We start from the raw sequence: 17,941 nt of genomic DNA on the forward strand, positions 1-17,941 counted from the left end.
TGAGGTCTCCAGGCCGGGAATAGAGGAGGAACCGGGACCGGGACCGGGACCGGGACCGGGGGGGACTCAGAGCTCGACATGCTGGACCACAGAGCGCGGAGGTCGAAGCTCGGACCCCCCAGAGGTTCTTCTTTCTACATTGAGAATCTGTTGGGGGGGTCTCACGGGGGGGCCGGAGACCGAGAGGAGACCCGGACCGTCAGCGTCACCGGCCACAGCCCGGGGGTCTGTCCGGGAGGGTGTCCGGGAGGGGGAACGGAGCAGCTGGACCGGAGCGGGACACCCCCGGGTGAGTCGAACCGGATCCGGTGGTGACGCTTCCGGTAAACCTGGAAAAGATTCTGATTGTGACTGAAAGTAGAGACCGGGAACGATCCGGGTCACGGTGGGGGTCAAACCGAACCCGCGCGGAAACGTCTGGAGGGGGAGCCGGTGTTCCGGTGGTGTCCTCCGGTCCTCCGGTGTCCTCCGGTCCTCCGGTGTCCTCCGGTCCTCCGGTCCTCCGGTGTCCTCCGGTCCTCCGGTGTCCTCCGGTGTCCTCCGGTGTCCTCCGGTCCTCCGGTCTCCTCCGGTCTCCTCCGGTCCTCCGGTCTCCTCCGGTCTCCTCCGGTCCTCCGGTGTCCTCCGGTCCTCCGGTGTCCTCCGTGCGTAAAACGGTTCTCTGTCCGGTGCCTCACACACCGGCAGCGGAGAGCAACACAGCCTGACCGGTAACGCCGTCTCATTCCGTGTTCCCGGTAGATCCACCGAAGAACGACCGGGATTCCCCGGGATTAACGGGGCGGGAGGCGCGCGAGGAGCCGGACTATTTAACGGATGGCCGGGAGGAGGCCGCGCGCTCCGCCCGCTGCTCCGGGGAAAACACCTGCGACACAGGTGAGGCCGGAAGTCACGTGTCTTTTTTACATTTAAAAAATTCCTGGCTGCACGCGCGAGACGCATTCGTCACCGCGCATGCGTGATGAGGTGCTCCGTCTCATCCCAACTGCGATAAAACATTAAAAACAGGAGTTTCTTGATAAAAAAGAGTTTTTCTTTGAGGGGGGGTCAAAGCAGCAGTCCCACTGAAGGGTTAAAATCACGGGTCCAGCAGAGAAAAGGTGTCTCCTGATTGGTTCTGCGCTTCATGGGGCGGCAGTGGCTCAGCGGTAGAGCGGACGTCTGGGCCCGGACGGCGCCCAGCATCGGCGGTTGGATTCCCGCTCCAGTGGGAGGTGTCACTCACCTCCCAGACGCTGCCGAGCGACCCCCCCCCCTTCACCACAAGCTGCCCGTTGGGGTCCCTCCACCTCTCCTGTACTGAGTTACTAGTGTGTGTTGTGTTCAGGGTCTGTAAAGATGTTTGTGTGTGCTCTGACTAACACATATACATACATGTACAAATATATATACATGTACAAATATATATACTTGTACAAATATATATACATGTACAAATATATATACATACACGTACAAATATATATACATACATGTACAAATATATATACATGTACAAATATATATACATACATGTACAAATATATATACATGTACAAATATATATACATACATGTACAGAAACTGGAGTGGAAAAGATAATTTTACCCTTTGTGGGATGAATGAAGTGGATTTAATCTTTAATCATTCATGAATATTCATGACGTAATTAATTTTAGCATGAATCTGATTAAAACCAGCAGAGCAAGAATTAAATGATTATATTAATTATATATTTATTCCTCCTGTTTCTGTTTAAAAGTTTCTGATGATTCAGAATCCGGACTCTGGGTTTCTAATAATTCACCCCGTGATTTCAAGTAAACTGATCTAACGGCTCTAACGGTTCTAACGGCTCCAACGGTTCTAACGGCTCGTTTTTCCTGATTTTCAGAGACTTTTCTGTTAGTCAGAAGGTTGTGGGTTCAAATCCCTCTCCTGTGTGTCACCTCGTCCCCCCCCCCCCCCTAGGTTCAGCTAACATTCCATAAAGGTGGTTTGAATGTAACCCCCCCTTTCATCCAGTGTCAGCTGGGCTCCGGCCCCTCCCAGGAAGGTTTAACTATTATTACATATCTGATAACCCCCCTCCCCCCTCAGGTGACCAGAAGCTGTCCCGGAAGAAGAAGACGCGCACGGTGTTCAGCCGCAGCCAGGTGTTCCGGCTGGAGGCGTCCTTCGGGCTGCGGCGCTACCTGAGCGGGGGGGAGCGCGCCGGTCTGGCCGCCGCCCTGCGGCTCACCGAGACGCAGGTGAAGATCTGGTTCCAGAACCGGAGGAACAAGTGGAAGCGGCAGGTCGCCGCGGAGGCGGAGGCGAGCGGCGGCTTCCCCGCGCAGAGGCTCCCGGTGTTTTACCGGGAGAGCGGCGCCGCGCCGGTGACGCTGACCGGCCTGCCGCAGGGGTCTCCCCCGGTGTTCGGTTACCCGTTAACGTCCCCGTTCAGCCACCCGGTGTCCTTCGTGACGTCACAGATGACCGGATTATTGTGACTCCTGAACGGAGCGCGCGTGACGCTGTGACGTCATTGAATTCATGATAAGGAAAAGATGTGAACCGTTATTTTAATTAACTTTAACCGTTTAATGATTTAACTGTTTCACCGCCGTGGTTAGATCAAAGGAGGAACGGCTCTTTACGCCGCTGCGTCTTCTGGCCGCGGTGATCCGGATCGTCCGGTCAACGGACGGAGTGTTTCTGGACTCCAGATCGAGTTTGTGGTCTGAGACGTTCAGAAACACATTTCCGATCACAGGGGGGGGGGGGGTCCAAACACGTTTAAAAAATGAATCCTGTTTAATAATTAACGTCTGAAGCCTCACAAATAAAACAGATTTAAAGCAGGAAACCGCGAAACCCCACCACAATAGAGTCAGAGGAACCGGACCGGGACGAGCTCTGATTGGCTGATTGGACGCACCTGTACCTCCTGGTGATACGTTCAGGTGAACTCTGCATCATTTCTGCATAAAGGACAAACTGTCTCACAGAAAATCCCCCGGTGGTCTTCTCTGTGTTGTGACCCTCCCCGGAGCCCGTCCTCCTGTAACCGGTGGATATCATTAAAGTCTGCAAAATGTAGAAAATGTGTCTGACTTCTTTCTAAAGAGGTTCTGACTTGTGGGACATTTAATGTTTGATAGCTGTGGGCTCATTATTAACTATTCTTTCACCTTTTAATTTAAGAGAACTTTACAGACTTTTCCTCACCAGCGTGTTATTGTACCAATAAAATCTATACATTAATAACTTTATGGTGTTTTCATTTTGTCACGTGATGCACTTTCCAGCTAATCAACAAATTCAAATCTATCAATAAATAAAGAACAAGTGAGAGAAGCGGGAAGTTGTTGTTTTTTAGCTCCTGGCCCCCGAATCTTTTGCCCCCCCCCCCGGGAGTTACTACACTTGTGAAGCTGAAGTGTAGTAAAAAGAATCCACGATGTGTTTTTATCATCTGACGCGGTTTGGCTGTGGAGCCCCCACCCCCACCCTCACCCCCACCCCCACCCCGGTGTGAATCCCGTTCTGACTCCAATATGGCAGCCAGATGGGAATTAGCATACCGCCCTCATCTGCCCCACAGCCCAACCAATCACAGGCTCCGGCGCCGCCGTCTTCCGGGTCGCGGAGGCGCGTCGCCTCGACTCTGCGCGCCGGTGGCGGCGGGGGCGCAATGGTGATCGGAGCGGCAGAGTTGACGGTGGGGGCCCGGTGGACCGGATGATGTCCGGGAACATGAGCAAACAGGCCCCCGGTCGGAGCGCCTCCCTTACCTTCACCATCGACAGCATCCTCAACCTGAAGCCGAGGCCCGGCGGGGGCCCGGGCGGGGGGGACCGGGACGACCGGAGGAGGGTCGAACGCGGACCGACCGGGACAGGTAACCGGGATGGAACCGGAACCAACGCGTTCACACCGGTTTCCTTTGGGCTGGAATATATTTTAATCGATCTCAGATCAAACGGGTGTGAGTGTTTATAACGCCCGTTATGTCGCCTCGTTCACAGCGCAAACGAAGCCCACGGGCTGCGGGGAAAACGCGCCGCATCTGGCGGACGACCACCAGCCCGGAGCGCACAGAGCGCGCAGCGCCGACCGGTCCGGGGACGAACCGGAGCCGCTGCAGCCCCCCCACGGCAAATCCACGGCCAAGAAGAAGACGCGCACCATCTTCTCCAAGAGGCAGATCTTCCAGCTGGAGGCCACGTTCGAGCTGAAGCGCTACCTGAGCAGCTCGGAGCGCACCTGTCTGGCCGGCGCGCTGCAGCTCAGCGAGACGCAGGTGAAGATCTGGTTCCAGAACCGGAGGAACAAACTGAAGCGGCAGCTGACGGCCGACACCGACACCGGGCTGCTGGCCGCCGACACCGGGCTGCTGGCCGCCGACACCGGGCTGCTGGCCGCCGCGCAGCTGGACGTGCAATTACCGACTTTTTACCCGGACAGCAGCCTGCTGGGGGGGTGCTTGTTACCGATGGCCTTCCCGGTCGTGTACCCGACCGCGAACGCCGCGCCTTACGTTTACTTCACCGACACCGGGAGATACCGGGGCCCGTTTGCGTCGGACTGAAGCGTTTCTCCGGTGAGACTCTGGACACACTTTTTCTCCTCTTCATCACATTTCTGTCATCAAAACCACACGCATGTGACACTTTTGTCCCTCTCAGAATTATCATTATTATTATCATTATTATCATCATTATCATTATCATTATTATTATTATTACTGACACTAAGGCGCATGCGTTAAAAGTTCCCTGAGCCTTTTTTATTTTTGTAGACATTTAAATGAATGTAAACAAAGTTCAAATTTGATGCAGCAACAACTTATAAACGCAATAATATTTTATTCTTTTGTTACACAAAACACTTCATTTGTATATTTATATGATTTTATGATAAGCGTATTATTATTATTATTATTATTATTAAGACTGTGATTCAGCCACTTCATCATGATTACGAACAATTTTTTCAATAAAACCTGTAATATTTGCAGTTTTTCTGTTTTAGTGTTTTGACTCAAATTCTGATCAGAAAAAGTTCCAATTAATTTCAACTTTTTATTATAAATGGAGTTTTTCTTTTATCTGCAGCAACAACTGGGTGTAAGAGTTTCTCAAATTATCAATATTATTATTATTATTAATAATAATAATAATAATAACAATAATAATAATAATTTTAAATATCCGACAGAGTTCATTTTCATGATAATAATAATTGAAGTAAATTCTTCAAAATATTATTTTTTGTAGAAACTTTATGCCTCATGCTTCATTATCTTGCTTCATGATTAATTTCCAAAAATTGTTGTGTAACTTCCTTCATAATGGAGTAAATAATAATCAACTTCTAAACTATAAAAATTCATGACTTATTGTGCATATGACCGACTTGAACTAAAATATCACCAGACTGTCACAATATTTAGAGGATAAATCTGTGAAAATGTCCAGAACTCTTCTAAAATACGAGCATCAGCTTCTCTATAATAAACTGCAGCATTAAAAAATTAATGATGGGGAATAATTTATTTCTTTGGAGAGGAGGAACACGTCCTCTCCAAAGAAATAAACTGGAATAAAACCGGAATAAAAAGTTGCTGCTTTACAGAAAAGCAACAAATAAACACAGAACAGGAATGGATCATTTGAACTTCGCTGACAGGATGATTTATGACCTTTAAATAAAATCAGAAGTGGATCGATCGGCCTTTTGATCCGAATCTAATTAAAACCTCGTTTGTTACTTGAATGATGCAGAAAAACCAACAACGTGGTGCTCCGTACGGAAACATTTTCACACTTGTCAAGAACACTTCCTGCAGGAATCTGTCCCACAAACACACCAGCATGATGCGTTCAGTGTCAGTAGGACAACAGAAAACCACAGCCGGAGGGAAAAAGGGTTATAAAATTAAAGCTTTGTGTTGATCACCTGTTTGTGTGGAGCAGTGTGTGTGTGTGTGTGTGTGTGTGTGTGTTTAGCTGGACTAAAGGCCCAGCGAGCTGCTCTTGGACCCCGTTTCCGGGTCACTGCCCCTGATGTCTCCTGTCGGGGCCCTTCAGACCCCCGTCGGGGTAACTGTTCGGTCCGTCTGCAGATCTGTTGTTCTCTCCACACTCCTCCACGCTTCACATGTCGAGCTGAAACGTTCCCACAGAAGCAGGAAGTTCAGGAGCAAATAAAAAAATTAATGAAGCATTGATTCTTTATTAGAATGCAGTTTTATTGATGCACAGAAAGATCAGGGCAGTTTAGTGAATTTATGTAATATCATTATATTTTATAATTCCAGGAGTTCATCTCCAGTCCATCTGCAAAGGCCAGAGTTATATTTCAGCTGAAAACTCTTACGTACATTTGGACTTTGCTTTGGGTTTTGTTGGATGTAATAAAATCTGTCATGATTCTGGTGATGACCTGGAATTAAGCAGACGTTTAGGATCAGGAGGGGTGCAGCAGGGTTAGGGTTAACCCCAACCCCCCAGGTCCCCACGTAGCAGTGGTTTAAATTGAGAAAATTCAAACTGGCTCAAATTTTAAACTTTCATTCTGAAACGACTCCTCTGCTGTAACCAAACGCCTCCTGACTCATTTCCCAGCATCCCGCGGTGCACTGGTGTCCTGAGCCGCTGTGTTCACGTGTGACGTATAGAAACATGTCATTAAATTTAGATTTGTGTTGAATTTCATCAGAACTTAAAGTCTGTGTGTTTTTAGAAATGTAAGGTGTTCCTCCAGGCGAGTCGTTCAGCTTCACAAAGGAGAAGGAGAAGGAGAAGGAGAGGAGAGGAGAGGAGAGGAGAGGTCTGGGTCTCCTTACACCATCACATCTGTCACACACGGACGGCCTCTGTCCTGAACTAGAATTACTACAATACAGATATTTTCTAGTCTGATCTGAAAATGAAACCTGAAGATCTAAACCTCCAGTAGATTCAGTGTGTGTGTGTGTGTGTGTGTGTGTGTGTGTGTGTGTGTGTGTGTGTGTGTGTGTGTTCATGTCTGTAGGCAGGACATAAATCAAAATAAAACTTCACTTCTTTAACTTGAACACTGAGCAGCTTCTATAATTAGTCTGCAGATCAATGAGTAAAATACCCTCACCGATAATACCCTAATAACCCCAACCCTCACCGATAATACCCTAATAACCCCAACCCTCACCGATAATACCCTAATAACCCCAACCCTCACCGATAATACCCTAATAACCCCAACCCTCACCGATAATACCCTAATAACCCCAACCCTCACCGATAATACCATAATAACCCCAACCCTCACCGATAATACCCTAATAACCCCAACCCTCACCGATAATACCCTAATAACCCCAACCCTCACCGATAATACCCTAATAACTCCAACCCTCACAGACAATACCCTAATAACCCCAACCCTGACCGATAATACCCTAATAACCCCAACCCTCACCGATAATACCATAATAACCCCAACCCTCACCGATAATACCCTAATAACCCCAACCCTCACCGATAATACCCTAATAACCCCAACCCTCATCGATAATACCCTAATAACTCCAACCCTCACAGACAATACCCTAATAACCCCAACCCTGACCGATAATACCCTAATAGCCCCAACCCTCACAGATAATACCCTAATAACCCCAACCCTCACAGATAATACCCCAATAACCCCAACCCTCACAGATAATACCCTAATGACCCCAACCCTCACAGATAATACCCTAATAGCCCCAACCCTCACAGACAATACCCTAATAACCCCAACCCTCACAGATAATACCCTAATAGCCCCAACCCTCACAGACAATACCCTAATAACCCCAACCCTCACAGATAATACCCCAATAACCCCAACCCTCACAGATAATACCCTAATAACCCCAACCCTCACAGATAATACCCTAATAACCCTAATCCTAACCCTATAATACCCTAATAACCCTAAACCTAACAAATAATACCCTAATAACCCCTGGGGTTTACAGTCGCCAGACTTCCTGTCTCTCCTCCCGTCGGACACTTGCTAGCGCGGGGTAGTGTCTTTGTCTTAGCACTCACGCTCTGCCACCACAAGGGTCATGTGACCCCCCAGGCTGGGCTTTTTGCCCCCTGCTCTCCCCTGCCTCATCTGTCAGGAGAAAATCCATGAGAATCTCAAGCTGATCAGAAACACACCCAGAGTCCCCACCCACGCTGGGGTAGTTTCACCATCAGGGCAACAACCAGTGGGTAGTTTCACCAACGGGGACACAACCAGTGGGTAATTTCACCATCAGGGCAACAACCAGTGGGTAGTTTCATGCTGACTCACTGCCAGCAGGGCAATAACCCATGTGTTTCTACGGAGCGGAGCCAGGCGTTAGTCTGGGCCGAGGCCTGGGGGCATCCAGCCTGTCAGCGGTCCCTCCAGTGTGGCCGTGGGGAACCGGACCACATGACTTCCATGATCGGAGCGTTTGATCGCTGCTGTTGGAGGGATCGATCCCGGACCGTAAATCAGATCGCGGTTCCGCTGAATGACGGCGGCGGTCAGGTGGAAGACGTTACGTTACGTTATGGAGAGTTAGGGTTGGGGTTAGGGGCAGTCCTTCAGCGGGGCCGTTCACCCTATCAGATTCTCTCTCCCAGAGTTCCCGTACACGTCTTCAGCTGAACGTGAATGTTCACGCCTGAAACGACGGCAGACACAATTCCCACCTCCGGCCCCCCTAACCGCCTCCAGCTCGACGCTGAAACATCGACGCACCGGTGAACATGTGCTTCCTGTCGGGAATCGTCTCGTCATGTCTGGCCTCCAGCAGGTGGTCATGTGATCGCGTCTCACTTTATCTCCTTAATTCTCTCTGACAGATTTGTTTTCATGTCACATCCTGAACTGAACCGTCTGGATGAAGAACCGATCAGGATCAGGATCAGGATCAGGATCAGTCTGTTCACACCACCAAATCACATCTGATGACTAATTTGTTCATTCCTGGAACGCCTGTAGAGTCAGTCAAAGAATAAACTGGTGACAGCAGGAACTTCAAAATAAAACTTTTTCTCCTGAAGAGGTCTGAGTCGTCGCCATGGAGACAGAAACAATCATGTTAAATGTGCCAAAATACCAAAAAGACTGGTGTTTGATGTGTTTGCCAGGTTTCCTGGAAAATACTGACAGGATTTTGAGTCGAGACGCAAAAATGTTCTAAGACAGAAGTTTACCGTGTAAAAATAAAAATGTCTCTAAAATAATTCTGTATTCTTTGGAACCACAAGGAAACAAAAGTTTATGTCAAGGAAATAAAATCACACAGCAGCTGGAGGTACTGTCTATCCTGGGATATTTCTGCACACGTCTCAGGAACCGGATGAAAAAGACGAAACAAACGGCGTGATGTTCAGGGAGGTCAGGGGATGAAGACCTTGACCTTGAAAAACTAGGTCAAGGTCACATTGTCACTTGTATACCTGTTCAGGTACACACCTCTGAAACCTGATGACAAATAGAATGCAGCGGTTACACGCTGGTCTTTTATTAAATGACCTGAGCTATGACAGTAGGTCAGAGCACTAGCTTTGATCTTTGACCTATGACAGTAGGAGCTTTGATCTTTGACCTATGACAGTAGGTCAGGGTAACACTGTGAATTCAGGGGTGTTGCAGGATGTTAGTCTGTGACTGCCTTGTTCATGGTTTATTACCGCTTTATAACTAGGCCTTATGAAACCATAATGGGGCATTGTCTGAGCGCTGCGGTGAACTGAAGGGGGGGGTTGTGGGGGGGCTCTAAAGACTCGGTGACGCTGCACTTTACAACATAAACAACACCCCATTCATTATGGGGTAACCTGATAGCCAGGGGGGGCAGACGCTCCCGGCTCTGAGCCGATCGATTGGCTCATCCTGTCGGCGTTCTGCAGTGACAGAGCGGCTAGCCCTGATGCTAATGCTAATGCTAACACTAATTGAATGGGGGCTCTGGGACTACAAAGGTCCCGCGTGAGACAAGGCGACATAAATAAAGCCAGAGGTCATCCGTCAGGTCGATCTGCTGGGTCAAAGAGTCTCTTATCTGGTCCCTGAAGGCCCCGTGGACCCCCAGGCCCCCGTGGACCCCCCCCCCCCCGGGGGGGCACTGAGGAGCCGCCAGACACCAGCAGACGCTCGACGCTTTGAGGAACCGGGATGGAACAGGAGAGAGGAGATTCTGTGGGTCTCTGTAAACATCTGTTGTTGGTGTGATTCATTAGACCCCCGCCCCCCAGCCATGAAGGGGACGAGTCGTGTCTGAGGTTTAGCGACTCATTGCCATGTGTGGCTAAAACACCAGCCGTCCTTCAGACAGACGATGAAACGCCGCAGAGCGTCGTAACGACCCCCCCCAGCATGTTTTCACCGCCCCATCCAGAAAATCATCCTGTCCTGACTGGAGGAACATTTTAGGTTGGAACATCTCCAGGGGGGGATGGCGACACATTGAGCCCCGCGTTTGTGATCAGGTCGCTTTATTCTGAAAGGGCCTGACCTCTGACTTCCTGGCCAAAGGGCCAGATGTAAGTAAATGTAACTAAATGTAAATAAATGTAACTCAATGTAACTAAATGTAAATCAATGTAACTAAATGTAACTAAATGTAACTAAATGTAATGTAACAGAAATGAACTACTGCATTGTGGGAAAGCTTAGTTTTGCTCAAAGCACACTTTTGACCTATTTATTTTAGACACTCATCTTTTATTCTCTCGGGGGCCACATTAAATGATGTGGAGGGCCACATGTGGCCCCCGGGCCGTGAGTTTGACACCTGTGGTTTAGAGGGTCTAGACCAGCTGATGAGGATCTGCCCAACCAATCAGGCGGTCCCTTTCCATCAGATGGGTGTTGATCCAGATCAATAGCAGCAGGAAATGGAGACGGCACTAATGCATGCTGGGATTGGAGCTGGACTCATTGATACGGACACAGGAGGCTCCACGGGGGCGAGAGGAGGTCACGGCTTGCTTTGACAGCCAGCCCGTCTAATGGAAGACTATTGACTGACTGGGGGGGTACTGTCACTAGCATGTTAGCAGGAGGCACACAGTCTGTGTATGACGCTCTTCACGCGTGTGAACGCACACGGATCAGGTTCTCAGTCCTGAGGGTTGAGGCTCGGATCAATAACGTTATTAGTCGATCGGTGATTTTTTTTTCGTGTTCAGATATGAAGATGATGGTCTGGTGTTGACCTGCAGCCCCCGGCGCCGCTGCAGCATTCAGACCAGTCCGGGGGGGCAAAAGAGAGAAATCAGCACAAACCTGAGGAACCAGCTGCAGTGCATTGTGGGAGTGGAGCCGGTGTTTCCTGTGATTGACCCTCCTCTTCCAGGCAGTTGAACGGCTGGCGAGCACTGCGCCCCCCAGTGCAGAAATGTCGTCATGCTGGCTGTAAGCATTTTGCTTCCTTCTGAACTGACGCCGTGCGCTCGCAGCTAACCCCCCCCCCACACACACACCCATCACCCCCACACACACACACATCCATCACCCCCCCACACACACACACCCATCACCCCCCCACACACACACCCATCACCCCCCCACACACACACCCATCACCCCCCCACACACACACCCATCACCCCCCCACACACACACCCATCACCCCCCCACACACCCACCCATCACCCCCCCACACACACACACCCATCACCCCCCCCACACACACACACTCATCACCCCCCCGACACAAACACCCATCACCCCCCCACATACACACACACCCATCACCCCCCCACACACACAACCATCACCCCCCCCCACACACACACCCATCACCCCCCCACACACACACACCCATCACCCCCCCCACACACACCCATCACCCCCCCCACACACACCCATCACCCCCCCACACACACACAAACCGATCACCCCCCACACACACACACCCATCACCCCCCCACACACACCCATCACCCCCCCCACACACACCCATCACCCCCCCACACATACACCCATCACCCCCCCCCACACATACACCCATCATCCCCCCCCACACACACACACACCGATCACCCCCCCCACACACACACACACACCCATCACCCCCCACACACACACCCATCACCCCCCCACACACACCCATCACCCCCCCACACATACACCCATCACCCCCCCACACATACACCCATCACCCCCCCCCACACACACACCCATCACCCCCCCCACACACACATACACCCATCATCCCCCCCCCCACACACACACACCGATCACCCCCCCCACACATACACGCATCACCCCCCCACACACACACACACACCCATCACCCCCCCCACACTGGGGGGGTGAGCTAACAACAAACCGCTAATCACTGCATGATGGGAGGGGCTGCGCGGTGGCGGCGTCATCACACATCGACACGCCTGAACACGAGAAACAGCAGCTAGCATGAGACCACCGCCTGGTGACATCATCCCCATGTGACGCTCAGGACGCGTGTGATTGGTCGGCTGTTAGCATCAACGCGCGGCTAAATGACGATCTGGGCGTGAGAACCGTCGCTGGTGTTAAATGGACCAATGACAGCTCTTCGTCTGATCGATGGACTCATGATCTACAGTTAGCTTAGCTTAGCATAGCGGAGAGCTAGCGTAAAAACAAGAGTTAATGGCGTCAGACGATGACGACACATTGTTTGTTCACAGACGTTTTATTTCGAGCTAGCGTCCGTTAGCATCCGTTAGCTTACTGTGAGCCAGCAGACGTGATGGACACACACCTTCTTGCCCTCTGGGTAACTGAACACAAACTGCAGGTGTGAGTGGGAACCAGCCTGTGCTAAGCCAGGCTAGGCTAGGCTAGGCTAGGCTAGGCTAACAGCTGTCTGTCCAGAGGAAGTCATGGATCTGAGACGACTGAACACATCAACAACCAGAAACCCCTCGGTATCGCCCGCCATCACCATGACGACGTCAGCCTCCATCTCTCCAATCAGAGTCCAGTTCTCAGAAACGTTTTCACAGGAAGTTAAACGGGTCCACGTGTAGGACACACCCCCCCCCGACGTCACAGACAGAACTAATGGGTCACAGAGAGGGCGGGGTCTGCAGCCGGACACGATACCTGAGAGCTGATTCGTGGACCGGGGGAAGAACCTCGACCCCATTGGAGAATCCTCCAGACGCAGAAAGACTCAGTTGAAACTCGTCTGCAGACACAAATAAAAACACGTTTGGATCATTTTAACCTCATTACTGAACAGAACCAGAGGAACGTTCTGAGTCTCATCCTGTTTGGCTTCAGGACATTAAATAATACAGCTGAGTGGGTCAGAACTCCAGCGGGTCAGAACTCCAGCGGGTCAGATCTCCATCGGGTCAGAACTCCAGTGGGTCAGAACTCCAGCGGGTCAGATCTCCATCGGGTCAGAACTCCAGTGGGTCAGAACTCCAGCGGGTCAGAACTCCAGCGGGTCAGAACTCCAGTGGGTCAGAACTCCAGCGGGTCAGAACTCCAGCGGGTCAGAACTCCAGTGGGTCAGAACTCCAGTGGGTCAGAACTCCAGCGGGTCAGAACTCCAGCGGGTCAGAACTCCAGTGGGTCAGATCTCCATCGGGTCAGAACTCCAGCGGGTCAGAACTCCAGTGGGTCAGAACTCATCAGACTCATCGTCCCACGAACCAGGAGCCAGTCCAGAAACCTGCTTCAGATTGTGGGGCGGGGGCTGAACAGATTGTTGTGTCACCATTGGGGGGGGCTGTAATAAAGTCATATTTCTCTGCATTTTGCATGATGGGGGGGTCGGGGGGGTCTGTCTGCTGGACTCACGTCAGCCTGCAGTGGAGCAGAGATACCCAGAGACGCTCCAGCAGGAGAATACAATGTCTCAGGCCTCATTTACCCCCCCCCACTGGAAATGAAGAACCAGTTATTCATTGGGGGGTGGGGGGCAGTGTTTCTGAGGCAGCAACAACACCAACACCCTCCGCTGGGTGGATGAGTTAGAGCAAATCAAGCCTTTAACACACACACACACACACACACACAGACACACACCCTCACACACACACACACACACCCTCACACACACACACACACACACACACACACACACACACACACACCTCACACACACACACACACAGACACACACACACACACACACACACACACACACACCCTCACACACACACACAGACACACACAGACACACACACACACACACACACACCCTCACACACACCCTCACACACACACACACACACACACACACACACACACACACACACACACACACACACACACACACACACACACACACAGACACACACCCTCACACACACACACACACACACACACACACACACACACACACGTTGCTTGTGTGTGTCATCATTTCTGAGCAGAACTGGAAATGATTGTGAGGCTGACTACTTGTGACCATGGTGAAAACATTCCTGGTGTTCCCCCCAGCGGTGAAACCAGAGCCGTCCCGACACGTTCTCTGATTTGCCAGCAGCTGATGCAAACTGAGCGCGTGAGTGAGCGTGACGTGAACGCGCACGCCGTCACGTTAACACGCTTCACATGTTCCCAGTCCTCCTGCTGCTCATGAATGTTTTAAACGTGATAAATTAATCACTGATCCTTCATTGTTGCTACTAAATTATGAGAAAGGTGTGACGGACGTCTGGAGGATGAAGAGGATGAAGATGTGGAGGAGAAATTATGTTTATGATCGTTAAACAGCAGCAGGAAGTCGTGTAACGCTCATCATCGGATTTAAATCAACCCAGACGTGAATTCATCCGTCAGGAGCGGAAATATCATCAGTTCTTCATCCAGTCATTCATTATCCGTTTTCCTGCTTTTGTGGGTCACGGGGGTTGCTGGAGCCTCCCCCAGTGGGCAGGAGGCGGGGCAAGGCTCTGGACACGCCCCAGCGCATCAAAGAAATGTTGGGTTATTGACAACTGAACAAACACCAGGAACGGGTCAGGAGATGGGGGGCCACCCTGTTTCACCAACACGCAAACGCCGCTTAGCGACGCCTTGGCGATGCCTCAGCGACGGCATTCAGTGATGAAATGACCCCTTAAAGGATCCGATTACCCAGCATCCTCAGCGGCACCGCCGCCTCCAGCTCTGCGTTTGATTGGAGCCAGAAAGACACAAACTCCAGTCCCCAGAAAGAATCACACTAGTTTGAAGTGACGGGCTGCTAACATTCAGTAGGGGGGGTGAGAAGAGAACGGCGTCTCTGCTAACCGCTAACACATTACGGCGCCGGAGCCTTTCATCTGCAGCAGACTGGCTAAAGGCTTCCCAACGCTATCACCTTACGTCTCCAGGGTAACAATGCTAATGGAGACTCTGATGTGGTCTGCACAAGTGGGATGATGATGATGATGAAGATGACGATGAAGGTGATGATGAAGATGATGATGATGATGAAGGTGATGATGAAGGTGATGATGAAGATGATGATGATGAAGGTGATGATGAAGATGACGATGATGAGGATGACGAAGATGAAGATGATGATGATGAAGATGATGATGATGAAGATGATGATGAAGATGATGATGATGATGATGATGATCTGTGAGTTCAAACTCAGGCTAAACAAAAACAAGTATTCTTTGTTCAGGACATTTTCCATTCGCCGACCAAAGAAAACGAAGGGTTAAATGTTGTAGTGCTCATTCCAGGCCAGCAGTTGGCAGCATAGTTTCAGAATCAACACAATGTGATGTGATCACGTGTTAAAAACACAAACAAATGTTTTTAACATGAAGTGAACAAACAGGTTAACAGACTGATTCTGATTAGAATTCACCTCCACCTTCAGATTTTGCTCTGATTGGACGCTTTCCTCACTTCCTGTTGTGGCGCCGCTGCGGCTTCTTCTTCTGGGAGCCAGAAGGTGAAAAAGGGAAAAACAATCGTGTTTTTGTTCACAGACGGTTCCTGGTGTTTTCACTGTGGTTTCCAGGACTAGAATAATGTTGAGGTCGGCTTTAAGCATTTAAACGTTTGCAGACGTTTCGTCCTCTTTGGGACAACAAAACGTTTCTCCAGGGATCTGAAAGTCCTGCCTGTCTCTTTTTTCTGTGCGTCCGACCCGCTTCGCCCGATTTTGTCTGGTGTCCACAGTTTCATGTAGATCCACTGGTGAGACTGAACTTCCTGTCGATGGGTTGGGGTTGGGGTGATGGAGACTGACTGGATCGTTGAGGCTGATGGAGCTGGAGTTAACCCTTTGAAGGGTTAGGGTTGGGGGTGGAGTTGGGGGTTGGGGTTAGGGTAGGGTTATTGAGACCCTGACTGGAATCATTGAGGTTAGGGGTTAGGCTTAGGGTTAGGGGTTAGGGTTGGGGTCGGGGGTAGGGTAGGGGTTAGGGTAGGGGTAAGAGTTAGGTTTAGGGTTGGGGGTAGGGGTAGGAGTTAGGGGTTAGGCTAGGGTAGGGGTAGGGGTAGGGGTAGGGCGTCGGAGACTGACTGTAATCATTGAGGCTGATGGAGCTGGAGTTAACCCTTTGAAGGCTGCCCTGTGACTGAAACAATGATTAGCGCCGGCTCACCTGTCCGCTGTCATTACAGGAGAAGGAGCTCATGTAGGAGTCTCTGCATGATGAACCGTTATGGTATGGATTATTAGTAAAGCTCAGGAGCATCCTGTTTACTGAGGTTATGTCACGTTCAGCTGTAATGAAGGACCTGAGGAGCTGATGTTCTGTAGAAACAGGACTAACGTATAGTTTACATTTGGCTGCGGGGTGAAGCGTTCCAGGGACAAACGGCGAGCAGAGAGCGAACCGGACGCCTGAAGGGCGGCTCTCGCCCACATGACACACATTACGCCGATTAACGCCGCCGTTTGATCTCCGGGGCACAAATTGGTCCAAGGTGAAGAAATGGTGGCGTAATTATGATTGATGATGACGAGGAGAGGAAGTGATTTGTGCCTTTACATTTTCATGAGGAAGTTGTTCCTGAGTAGGAAAAAGATTCAGACGAGGATTCTAAGAACCCGTGAGAATTAACACAGTGGGAAAGTTCTTCACTGCGTTCACCACGAGAGAAATGATTACATTGGTGTTTAACAGTCCTGAAATGATGACATTTGATTTGTAGAATAAAATTAATTGATAAGGGATGCTGCTTTTTTTTTTAAAAGAGGCAAATTTTTATTTCCAGACCTTGAGGAACAACAGTTTGGATTTCAAGCTCCAGAGAGAGCTAATGTCAGCAGCTAAATCGCTAACAGCTACGCAAATGAAGAACCATGTTGGGGTTTAACGCCTTAGCATGTTTGCATGCTTCACCACAGAGATGCTAACCCAATGCTAACTAGCTAGGTTAGGATTCCTTTAATAGCAGCCTTTTATTCTAGCGTCTGAGTCTAGAATAACTCTCTGAATAAAGGATAAAACAATCTGCTCTGCTTTCACTCCAGGACCTTTTCCATCCCTGTTGCCACGGCGATGGCCAAATGCACTTCCTATGCAGTCGCCGCACTTTGCTGCCTCCGAGCGCAGAACACGACTGTGTTCCACCGTGAGGACGTTCATTTTTACATTTTTAATGACAGCTGATGGTGAGCACTGGAACCCCCCCCCACGCCTCCAGATCCACGTCCCAGGAAGAACGAACCCCCCCCAGGGAGAGAAACACCACCAGAAACATCTCTCTGGATCATTAATATGAATAAACCCAACATAAACCTTATATTCCTTTATTTTTGCTGTAAATCCCTCTGAACATCGTGAGCCAGGAGATTCCTCAGCTTCATGACGGATTACCCTGAAGTCGGGATTATCTCTTGTTATTTTAAGTCAGATAATAAAAGATTATGACTTAATGGGATGTGTGAAATCAGACGGAAGACGCCGGGGGGCTTTTCCTCTAAAGAAAAGGAGTTCAAGCTCGTCCGATTACGAGCGGCTGAGTTTCATCCACCGCTGGGGAGACGACACGACCCCCAGTC

At 50.1% G+C, this 17,941-nt stretch overlaps 2 protein-coding genes across 6 annotated transcripts in view; both read left to right on the forward strand.

Annotated features, from left to right (window-relative positions):
* The window catches only part of LOC137590599 (homeobox protein HMX1-like), a 3,338-nt gene extending 98 nt beyond the window's left edge, over positions 1–3,240 (forward strand). The window contains exons 1-3 of one of the 3 annotated variants that reach the window (XM_068308272.1): positions 1–124; positions 742–876; positions 2,080–3,240. The exon at positions 1–124 is cut by the window's left edge and continues 98 nt beyond it. In XM_068308272.1, coding sequence (XP_068164373.1) covers positions 79–124; positions 742–876; positions 2,080–2,471 — 573 coding nt within the window. In that variant the 5' untranslated portion in view covers positions 1–78 and the 3' untranslated portion in view covers positions 2,472–3,240. Of the gene's footprint in view, positions 290–741; positions 877–2,079 lie in introns of all 3 variants that reach the window. The other 2 variants (XM_068308270.1, XM_068308271.1) reach the window with 2 other exon arrangements.
* Positions 3,241–3,496: 256 nt separating this feature from the next.
* On the forward strand, positions 3,497–17,603 carry LOC137590710 (homeobox protein HMX2-like). Of its 3 annotated transcripts, none has more exons than XM_068308441.1 (3): positions 3,497–3,862; positions 3,990–4,564; positions 17,411–17,603. In XM_068308441.1, the coding sequence occupies exons 1-2, from the start codon at positions 3,703–3,705 to the stop codon at positions 4,550–4,552; spliced, it is 723 nt and encodes a 240-aa protein (XP_068164542.1). In that variant the 5' UTR covers positions 3,497–3,702; the 3' UTR covers positions 4,553–4,564; positions 17,411–17,603. The 3 variants fall into 3 exon arrangements, with proteins under 3 accessions (XP_068164542.1, XP_068164541.1, XP_068164540.1); XM_068308440.1 differs by lacking the exon at positions 17,411–17,603 and adding an exon at positions 8,835–9,270; XM_068308439.1 differs by lacking the exon at positions 17,411–17,603 and having other exon boundaries at positions 3,990–4,960.
* The last annotated feature ends 338 nt before the right edge of the window (positions 17,604–17,941 follow it).

The sequence above is a fragment of the Antennarius striatus genome, chromosome 23, assembly GCF_040054535.1.
Source record: "Antennarius striatus isolate MH-2024 chromosome 23, ASM4005453v1, whole genome shotgun sequence".
In the NCBI taxonomy this organism is placed as follows: Eukaryota; Metazoa; Chordata; class Actinopteri; order Lophiiformes; family Antennariidae; genus Antennarius; species Antennarius striatus.